At 38.5% G+C, this 10,807-nt stretch overlaps 1 protein-coding gene across 1 annotated transcript; it reads left to right on the plus strand.

Moving 5' to 3' along the window:
• Nucleotides 1–4,103: 4,103 nt before the first annotated feature.
• Nucleotides 4,104–10,131, plus strand: rp2 (RP2 activator of ARL3 GTPase). Its single transcript, XM_030082448.1, has 5 exons — nt 4,104–4,350; nt 6,051–6,719; nt 7,411–7,525; nt 8,487–8,572; nt 8,683–10,131. Exons 1-5 carry the CDS (start codon nt 4,186–4,188, stop codon nt 8,764–8,766), a joined length of 1,119 nt encoding a protein of 372 aa, XP_029938308.1. The 5' UTR covers nt 4,104–4,185; the 3' UTR covers nt 8,767–10,131.
• Nucleotides 10,132–10,807: the final 676 nt, after the last annotated feature.

Here is a 10,807-nt window from a genome sequence, read left to right on the forward strand (position 1 = left end):
TTTGTGTTTATGTCCAATAAAATGTATTTCTGTTTTAACTGCCTTATCTCCTATTATTTGTTCTACTTTATTCTGTTGTTTCACCATTACATTTCCCTCTCTATCTTCAGCAAAATTACTCTACTGCTGCAATTAAATTATTTTTTACATTGGTGTTGTGTTTTGTTTTATTCCTTGCTGCATTGTGTTGAGGCTAGCTCTTCTTTCTCCATGGGTTTGATTCCAGTTGATTCCAGAGCAATTTGTGTGGAGCTTGCATGTTCTCCCTCTGCACGTGCAAGGCTCTCCTCTGGATACTCCAGTTTCCTCCCACACTCCATAGACATGTGTTTGAAGTGATCTCTGAAATGACCACAGCTGTGAATGAGAGCCTGTCCTGTGATTGTCTGGTGACCTGCCCAGCATGTATCCTGCCTTCAGCCAAAGTCAGCTGATATTGGCTCTAGCCTCCCTTGACCCTGATTTAGATAAGAAGATGAATGGATAGATACTGCATAATTTCTTATAGTGTTTTTAAGTAGTGTGGCTTTTTCCAGTATAGCCTTGTCCTGTTTCTCTTGTTTTGAAGTCTGTGATTTTACACCTTTTTTGGCTGGGGATGCTTGGATTGAAAACTAAGACTAAAATAGAATAAAACTTCCATGTAATATTTAGTAATCTCCACAATTTATGATTGACTATTGTCACCATGTGTCCTATCAACAGAGAATTGAAAATGTACTATTGTAGTTTTGCTTTGTTAAATGACCAGTCAGCTCTTTGTGGGTCAAACAGTCACTCATTAAGTTCAGCTGAAGTTATATCACCAAGTTGGAGTTGAGACATTTCAGTCATTTTACAGCACTTCTAGGCAGACAGACACAACTCAGAATGACAACTGCTATTGAAGTTGATTTATGAACAAATAATGAGAAAGTCGTTGCTTCTGTGGCAGAAGAAAACATTCTATGCGAGAGAATATACTGTGAAATGTTTATAGCAAAAGGAAATGAATGAAAAGCATTCAGAGTAAAATTTTTGGATCAAATTCTGGCCAATTTTTTTTTTTTTTTCAGAGAAGCCCCTGACATGCAGTGATTGACCTACAGTTTACAAAAAGATTGTTTATAGAGGTTAAATCATTTATAGCTGAAATAAACTTGTAGCAAGAATGCAAATCCTTTGATGCATGAAACAGTTAAGCTTGTTTCTATTGGGTTCTTGCTCATTTTGTTGTAAATTCTTGTATAAAAAACTCTTCGAATTTAGCTTTCTGTCAAACAATGTGAAATGTTTGATTAGTCATCCATGGCAGAAGAGCGTTTCCAGTTCTGCAACTAATGCATATTCAGCTTTGCTGGTATCTCCTGTGTACCAGAAGCAGCTTGGACTGGTCTCGTTATGCTCTTTTAGCAAGACTACTGAAAATATCAATCAAAACTGAAACCTCTACTCTCAAATGGTGTTTACTGGAAATGCCATGCCACACCGAATACGGTATTCACATCATATATTTTAATGTCTCAGTATTGTTTTTACATTTTTTTACTCCCACCTAGAAGAAACAGGCTCATGCGGCAGTACTGAACTAGTTTGGAATGTAATCAGCAGCTCAATTGCCTCTTTAAAAGCCACATACAGTATGTTCCCTGGGAAGTCCACCACAGTCAATGTTACTGAGCTGAAAGAAACAAAGTGCTGTGTTGATGGATAAAAAGGAGAATCTTGCAAAAAGAATTCTAACAAAAAGCAACAGTTCCTGAAAATATATTTCTCCTGAAAGCTATTGCACCAGATAATGGGATTTGTCATGGCTGTGACTGTCACACACAGCCGTTGTTCAAGTGAAGGATGTCTGGTAAATATTTTCTAGGACCAGTCATTATCTCTCAAGCAACACATTTGTTTTTACACAGTCAGCAGGCTTTTTGTCCCCAATTAACACAGCATTTTAATGCACTTTTAATAAATCTGTTTTCATATGCTAGTTGTGTTATAAGCAGTTTCTACTTTGACAGCATAAGTATTTTGTATTCTCACAGTGCAACTGAAGGGAGAATGAAAAGAAGAGACATAGAAAGACCAGGCTTTGGAGCATCTTTCAAAGAAGCATGAAGAGGGATTATCTATTATTAGAATGGTCCAGTAGCTTAAGTTGCTGGCTAATCTGATGTGTGGCAGGATTGTTACATGTTGTTTATAGTTTGTCTGGCACCACTGATTTGTTTGGGGTCAAAGATCAACATCAACAACTAACATAAACCCAGTGCTAACGCTGTGAAATGGTCACTAAAGTTCTGAAACCACTTGTTTTGCCCTACTCTTCAGTCATACTATTCGATCCTTTGTTCCTCTATTATGCAAGACACCTTACATGAGCAGGTAAGTTCATAAGCTGATTTTGTGGTCACGAAAACACCTAGAGTAGTGTGCCAAATGTGTGAATGACATGCATTTACATAAGTATGTTAAACTCATTGCTATCCATTGAAAGTGGCTACTGCTTCACAAACCAATAATTAATATGAATTTCAGAAAAAATATGTAGGTAAATTATGCAGTTATCCACCAAACATAGAAGATGCATTTCAAGATTGTGAAAGCTCTTCTCCAAACAGAATCACATCAGTACTAGCACACATCTCACCCTGTTGCCTTATTTTTTGATTTACATATTTTCAACCAGCATCACAGTCATCATAAACAATAGATTTAAAAGAAAAGAAGACGGTCTAATCCAATGACTCCACTGATCTATTTGTGCACAATACCAACAATGCAATTCTATTTTGACATGCAAGATAGTATAGAAAAACACAGTTGAAAAGCTATATGTAATGTTCAGAGAGATTTGTGCAAATTTGTGAATCTGATTTTCCAAAAATTAATTGTGAAATACAATGTCAACCCTGGGTTTCCTTCTTATTACATGATTAGGGTCAAACACTGATTGATTAATGTCAGTTGAAGCATCATGTTAAAACTGACAAGCAACAACAAACCACAGGTTGTCCCAACATGTTTAACACCCAATCAGTCACAGGACTGCAAGATGCTGAAATACACAATCCTGAACAACCTGGTGGTTATTAAAATCAAAAAAGGGGTTTTTCCCCATAAAGTTCTTACAACAATGAGTTAACAACGCCTAGTTTGTCTGAAGAACTTTCAGATCATTTCTCTGACTTAGGTCTGCACTGAGACTTCACCTCAGTCTGCACGGAGTTCTACAGAGATCTGAGGGTGTCATTTATTTTGGACAGTTCAATGTTGTATTTTCATACGTGGAAAATTAACAGTAATGTCAAATTTTAGATCTCTGCTCTTGAACACATATTGAGTAATGTGAAGAGATATTTAAATTGGCATATTTTGATACATTCTCAGCTTATATGTAATTCTCAGTGACAACAGGATGGGAACAACACATTCATTAAATCCAGGTGTGCTGGAGCAAGGTAGCATTGAAAAAATGCAGGACTGTAGTCCTCAAGAATCATGAGAGGCTATCCCTGCTTCACGTGCCATGTTCTGGTCTTGTCTGGGTTGTGAGATGCTCTGGTCTTGGTCATGGATCCTTAAAGAATTGGTCTTGACTAAATTGCAGACATTTGTCAAACACATTGACGTAATGAATGGAATAAAAGTCAGACAGCATGCTTTCTCTCAGACACTGGGAGATATGTGAGGACACAAGTGGGTCTTTTCAATTTCTTTTGCTGTAGATTTGATGTTTATACTATGACTGAAGACCAAAAACACATAGAAACTCTGCCCATCGTGTATACAGTCGATGGTTTCCAAACAGCTCACAAAATATGGATTTTGTTTTTATACAAAGTTAAAGAGATAAAATAAAAACATACAATATGACCCATGTATAATCAGTCATACATTATTTTTTAGAGATGGGTGCATTTTACAGGGAAAAAAAAAAACTTGATGAATTTCTCTTTACTGTTTGTCCGCAAACGCCTCAGAGACGCACGCGTCAGCTGCGTGATGACATCATGGAGTTCTGGACGGTGATTGGCTGTCCGCTGGGACCTCTCGGGTTTTGATTGGACTGATTGCGAAACGAAGCTGTGAAAACGGGAAGCTAAAAAAAAAAATCCTGTCACCTGAAGTGCTGCTCATAACTCAGCTTCTGCTTCACGTCTGTGACGGGAACTGCTCCTATCTGGTCGCTTAACTGGAAAAATCAAGATGGGGTGCTTCTTTTCAAAGAAATCCAAAAGGAAGTCGACGGAAAAAGAGGAGCGTACACCGACAACGACGACTGTAGAAACTACGACGACAAGTAACGCGGTTCCCCTTGGCAACAACACCGAGGAGGCTCCGAAGCAATACAGCTGGGACAAGAGAGAAAAGGTACTCCGCTACACTGACATGAAATGAGCCACTGTGGAAAATTCACCTTGTCACAATATAACCTTGGCTCACACCACGGAATCGCTTTCTAGTGCTCCTGTACGGTTTATTTTGAGTGTAAAGGCTTGTAAAGTAAACCTCTGGGGTTTATTCCCCATGTTGACGCTTAGCTGAGAAAAGACATCCTCCCTGTTTCAAGAACCAGCAACGCTGCCCGGCGTCGTTACGTGTTTTCTAATCTGATTTCCTGAACTGACACTATTTGCATGCTGGGATTCACAGCAGCACGAGCGAAGTATCTGCTTCTATATTGAGATTAAGTCAGTGTTAACTGTGGCCGGAGGAGCTGCGGGACTCACGCCAAGCTCATTATAAGTTGACAACACTCTTTCAGAGGTTTTCAGGTTGAGAGCCTCGCCCCCTCTCCCTCTTCCTGTATATCTGCCACAGCCTTATCTCTTTATCGGATTACAACATTGTGCAGTTCACTTGTGCACCACAGCTGACCATACAGCACAACAAGGTGCTGGTTTATATCCCCAAAATAGGGCCGTGTACAGAGATTATAAGAGACAGGTGCTAAACAGAGACCCACACAGGTCTAACATATCTGTTTTGATGTTTTCATTTCATCTAATATAGTGTTTCTGTACGTTTACACAGCAGCTGCTGTCATGTGTTATGCTTGCTTTTGAAACACAAAATATCTTTGTTTAACAGATTAATTGTTTGAGATGATAGAAGCAACTAAATCTAAAAACTGGTTATGGTCATTTCAGCATTCTCTAAACAAAAACTTAAAGACTTTATAACTGGTTACACTTATTTATCATATCACACAAACAGTATGGGTGCACTTCATTCTTAATAGAATAATCAAGTGAAATGATCACAAACCAAAAGAAAGTGGGCTATTTATAGATATCAAAACACCTTTTGATGTTTTAGCTGTTGGAATGTCTCTTATGCCATCTTTGGTCAGGATAAGTGTAATAAATTTGTGTTATTGCAATACTGCATGTTTGGCCATTGTTTTTTTGTGTCCCGCCTGGTTCTGTGTTGGGCCAAAGCCCTTTGCTTCAAATGTAAGTGACACCTGCATGGTAAAGAGTTAAAATAACTTATTAAATGGCATTGTGGGCTTCTTTCCAATTACAAAAACTATACTCAAACATCATAAATCAGCATGTGGGGTTTTGAAAAATAAAAATTTGCTTAGCGATGAAATATTATTGGTGATGAAATGAAAGTCCTAAAATGTCTTGAAATAGTCAGTGAACAATTAAAAGGTTTAGTTGAAAAATGTGTGTAATTTGTGGGTTGTAACCTTTGAATATCACATTCCTACTACACATTTCCACCTCAAATGTTTGATGAGCTTGTCCTTCTTGTCAAGATACTGAGATGACACTGAACTTATCCACACTCTTTCCACAACTGGAAAACTTAACAAAACAAAACAGAAACAAACAAAAAAAAAAATATTTGTAAATGATTTGAGAGAAGCACCTTCAATCAACTTTGAGTGCCTGAGTGAATCTATTTCCCTTATAGCTCCCTTTTATGTCAGCATGCAGCATCTGTGAAATTGGGAAATTTCATCTAAATAATCCACCTAATATTCAAAATGAGTATTGTATTACTACAAATACCGACTATTAGTCCGACTATAGTTTGACTAATTGTCTGCTTTTGCACAGGTCGACCCTAAGGACTACATGCTGACAGGCCTCAAAGATGTCACCGTGGGCCGTCTACCTGGCAAACTGAACGGGCAACAGTTTGTCATCCAGGAGTGCGAGAACTGCAACATCTATGTGTTTGACCACTCGGCCACCATCACCATCGATGACTGCATCAACTGCCGCATTGTTCTGGGCCCCGTCAAGGGCAGCGTGTTTTTCAGAGACTGCAAAGACATCAAGTGTGTGGTGGCCTGCCAGCAGTTTCGCACGCGGGACTGTAAAAAGTTGGAGGTGTTCTTGTGCTGCGCCACTCAGCCCATCATCGAGTCGTCTACAGGCATGAAGTTCGGCTGCTTCCAGTACTACTACCCAGAGCTGGCCTTCCACTTCAAAGACGCCGGCCTCAGCATATTCAACAACAACTGGAGCAACATCCACGACTTCACGCCAGTGTCTGGAGAGAACAACTGGAGCCTGTTGCCCGAGGCTTCGGCAGTTCTGGATTTTGTGCCGGTTCCGGACCCTGAGTCTGAGTTCAAGTCGGTTCGAGTGTCGGCAGACCATGATCGGAGTATCGTGCCTTTGACAAAGGGAGGAAGGCGTAAGGACAGTGACGAGTCCTGCCTGTTTGTGTTCTTTGCAGGAGAGTACACAACTGCAAACGCCCGCAAGCTGATCGACGAGGTGAGAATCAAAACACAGGGTTTGATCAAATTTGTCTTGAAGGCGTCCTAAAAACAGGGAAGTCTGTTACTGCCGGTTGTGACAAAATGAATCTTAACCACTCTTTAAAAAGTGCCAGTGCAGTCATACATCCTTAATGTTGTTCATAGTGTGCTGCCTGTGAATTATCACAGCTGGCACAGCTGTTGATGAAATCTGTTCACGCTGTAGCTGAAGTCTTTGAAAATAGTTTATTTCAGCCAAACACAAACTGTGGTAACAGACTTAAAAATGTAAAATTACACCATAGTTACTTCCTTCTTCTTCATGTTAATGATGTGGGTGTAGAGGGGCCGAAGGGGATTTTCCTTCAGTTCTTCTCATGTGGGATTCCACCTGATATTGTTAATAAGTGACTGTTATTCATTTATCAGTGCTTTTTAAAATTCAACTATACTGGACTTGGAAGAATGATTAACTTTTGATAGTGTGGAAGGCTGAGTTGCTCCAGAAATATTCTAGTCACGCTGTCACCAAAAATGCATTACCCTACCACACAAGCATGAAACCGGCTTCCCGTGTATGTCAGTGAAGCTGTCTTTACCCGAGAAACATGCCTCGTCTCTTTTGTGTGTTCAGCTGAATTTCTTAAATGTGTCATGACTTTCTAATGGCAACGAGGGTTATTAAATATTTGCTTCCTTTCTCACAGTTGACTGCTAAAGGTTTTGTGCTGGTCCAGACGAAAGAGGTTTCAATGCGGCCTGAAGACGTGAAGAGAGTGTTTCAGAATAATGCTGATGATCTTGTGGAGTGGATTACCAAAGGTAAATTGAGATAAACTTTGTATCCATTTCAGGTTAGTTATTGTGGCTCGTTGAATTTTACCTAACTGCGCTGTGTAACATTTCTCATGTGCCAGTGATACAAAAAATCAATCAAATAGCAGCTTTTAGGGCTCTTTGGTCTACTTGTGAACAAATTACTGCAGTTTTAAGTATAAATGACTCTGAACAGGCATTTGAATTTCTCATCGTTGGTTAAACCACATGCTTCTGTTTCTGCTTGTACACATTTCCTTCAGGCGATTGTGAAATGATACAAATACTACCATAAGAATGCCTGAACCTCTTTTTGCCATATTTACATATTTAAATGACTTAAAGTGGTAGTTGATGCTGATTTCCCGTCATACAGTAAAACAGTACTTGAGTCACTCTATTAGAAACCCTCGCTGTTGTTTCAGTTGGATTTGTTTTTCTCAAATGTCTCAATGAAAGTAATTTACACATATTGATTCTGCGGTGTACACTACTTTGAGGGAATTCCTAAAAGAAACTCATGAGGCTGGATATATTTTACAATAGTGGGAATTGAACTTGATAGACATACCAAGCGTTTATCTCGGATGCCCTAAACAGGCATGAGTGACTGAGATCTGAGATCTTCAGACATCTGACACCATTTTAAAGGGGAAAGAGGATTTGCTGTGAAAATAGACAAGTGGAAATTTTTTGACAGTTATTTATGTATTCAACTGGTCATTGTTGGAGATAAATGAAATGAATGAGTAGCCCATAAATGCATGATTAAAAAGGGGAGATGTATTCCCTGTTTTCAGAGGGCCTTTAACCACATTGATGTCAACACAAGTGTTTACCTGCCGGTTTATCAGTGCTGGGTTGGTAAAGCTCTGCAGACTACCGACAGAATCTCGCCCCTAAAACTGATGAAGAATCTAAATTTAGCGAGCTGCAGGCTCTTGAAGTTCTTATCTCATTTTCTCAGGTCCTGTCATTGCCCTCGAGCTGAATGGAGACGGCGTTGTGGAAGCCTGCAAGAACATTGCCAGTGAAGTCTTCACTGGGACAAAGGTGCTCATTTTCTCAAGAAAAGCAAAAAATTACCAGTAGTCATAAATTAAATGAATTATAAATGTTGTAATATTACAGTTACTATTACTCTTTTCTTTCTCTCTTTACAGGTGTTTGTCTCCGATAACAAAAACACATCCTCCCGCGATGTCGACAACTTCTTCAACTTTGCTGACATGCAAATGGGCTTGTAAATGCTTCTTGGTAAAGGACGAACTGCGATTTTGGATTGAAGTTTTCCGCCCTACTTCATCTTCTGTCCTGTTGGATATCAACGGGATTTATAGTTAGTTTCAGTATGTAACTCACATTTTGTTCCTGGGTAGAAAGCACATTTTCCTCACTTCTAGACATGGATAGATCAGAGATAAGCTCTTAATAATGTTCACACTTTGTTTTTGTATGTTTGCGGGTGAAAAAAATCTATTTTTGCAGTTTTCAGTGCACTGATCAGGTGGTTAAAGCAAACAAATGACCAAATTAGCTTTTGTTACTAAAGGTATCATTCACAAAAATTGATGCATTCCTGTAAATGTATATGTAGGGTTGCAGTTATCCCTGACCCGAACCAATCGGCCCAATCCTGAAGCACTGAACTGACTCATTACAAGGCATTATTATAATTATCGAGACGTCAGAATTTTGGCTTGGACCAGAGCACAGCAGGCAGACGAGGCCTGCATTTTTTATTCCACATGAAATACTGCAGAAAATGGGAAAATCGTGTTTTCCTGTTACTTTTAGCACAACCAACCAGGAAAAAAACACTTTCAACCCAGGAACAGAGAAAAGTGTAAATTTTGTTACGTAGCGTTTTTAAAAATATTGAAAACCATTTATGTTTGATGAGGAATACTTTTTCAATAATCCTTCAGAACAAATGAAATTCAGCATCCATGCCATTTCTAATGAGCCGTCCTGGTGCAAATTATAGTGAAAAGTCAGAATACCAGGGCTCTTCAAGTTTGTTACAGCTAAAAATGCATCAACTTGCTCTATTTTATTCGGGGCTTAAAATTACATTATCTGTCTTTAACTTTTACATTCTGCCAGGTCACCGTGTGTCGGCCTGGTTTTGGCCCACAGGCTGCACGTTTGACAACCTGCTCTCCTCACTCAGACTTTTACTGTCATTCTTTAGTTAAAGATTGCTGTGAATAGTTTATGAATGTATTCAGTAATTTGGTTGCTTTTAATCATTGTGAATGTAGCTCTTTGCTGTAAATGTTTTTTTTTATTATTATTATTATTTAATATGTTGCTTTTCTTTACTGTATAAAATCAATTTTGCAATGGGGAAAACAAAACAAGCACAAGAATGCCTGGGGGAAAGTCTTTTATATGTCAAAGTGCTGTTTCTATTCCTAAGAAGGACATGTTTGTGTATTTGGTTTAGCTGCTGGACTCCTGTCCAGTTGAAGTGTGTATATGTGAAATGCTCTGTGTAGGCGAGGACTGTGTCTTTACTGATGTGTTGTTAGGCCAAAGCTGATTCGTGAATTTTATGTGTAAGACGGCTGGGTTATTATTCATGTTAGGCACTTCCTGTGATCTTTTTTTTTTTTTTTTTTAATGAATTTTGTAACGTTTGTTTTATATTCTCAACTCGATGTTTTTGTATAGGAAGAAAATTATGTAATTGCTATTTGTAGTAACGTTTTCATGATGTGTAACTTCATTTTATACAGCCGAAGAACAAGATGACTGAAAGAAACTGTGAATCATTGATACGTTGCTTTCAGGTGAGCATTTACTAAACATTGAGAACATATCACTAGAGAAGGATTGCAGTCACCTGAATCTTTTTTAATAGCAGGAAATCTTCCTATTAACTCATCTATTCATTAGAATCGTCAAAACAACTGTTTGCTGGAACACACTGTTTAAATGATATCGTACGGTAGATATTTTTTCAATCAATCAATTTGATTCCAGTGAATCGTGTTGAGTTTGTCGTAAATGTGAATCTCATTTTGCAGCTTTGATTTCTGGAATTTAATTTCCATCGTTCCATTATGTGATTGAATGTTGCTGTCAGTGGTTAACAGTTAAGCTGCGCTCAATCTGGCCTGACTTATCAGCGGTAAAGGGAACTAAATCAAATTTCTTGTATCACACAGTTTTATACAGTTGCCTTTCATAAAATAAAATAAAAAAACATAGGGATTTGATGTGATGTAATTTGTAAAAACTTTGCACTTAGAACATAGGTTTTGTAGACTTCTCTGTAATTTG

The sequence above is a fragment of the Salarias fasciatus genome, chromosome 23 (genome assembly GCF_902148845.1).
Source record: "Salarias fasciatus chromosome 23, fSalaFa1.1, whole genome shotgun sequence".
Lineage (NCBI taxonomy): Eukaryota > Metazoa > Chordata > Actinopteri > Blenniiformes > Blenniidae > Salarias > Salarias fasciatus.

Bases quoted from the DNA above. Each gene is read 5' to 3' on its own strand.
- rp2 (XM_030082448.1), top strand. From the start codon at position 4,186: ATGGGGTGCTTCTTTTCAAAGAAATCCAAAAGGAAGTCGACGGAAAAA. The intron at 7,526-8,486 runs GTAAATTGAGAT...TCATTTTCTCAG, and splicing joins TGTGGAGTGGATTACCAAAG to GTCCTGTCATTGCCCTCGAG. The intron at 8,573-8,682 runs GTGCTCATTTTC...CTCTCTTTACAG, and splicing joins AAGTCTTCACTGGGACAAAG to GTGTTTGTCTCCGATAACAA.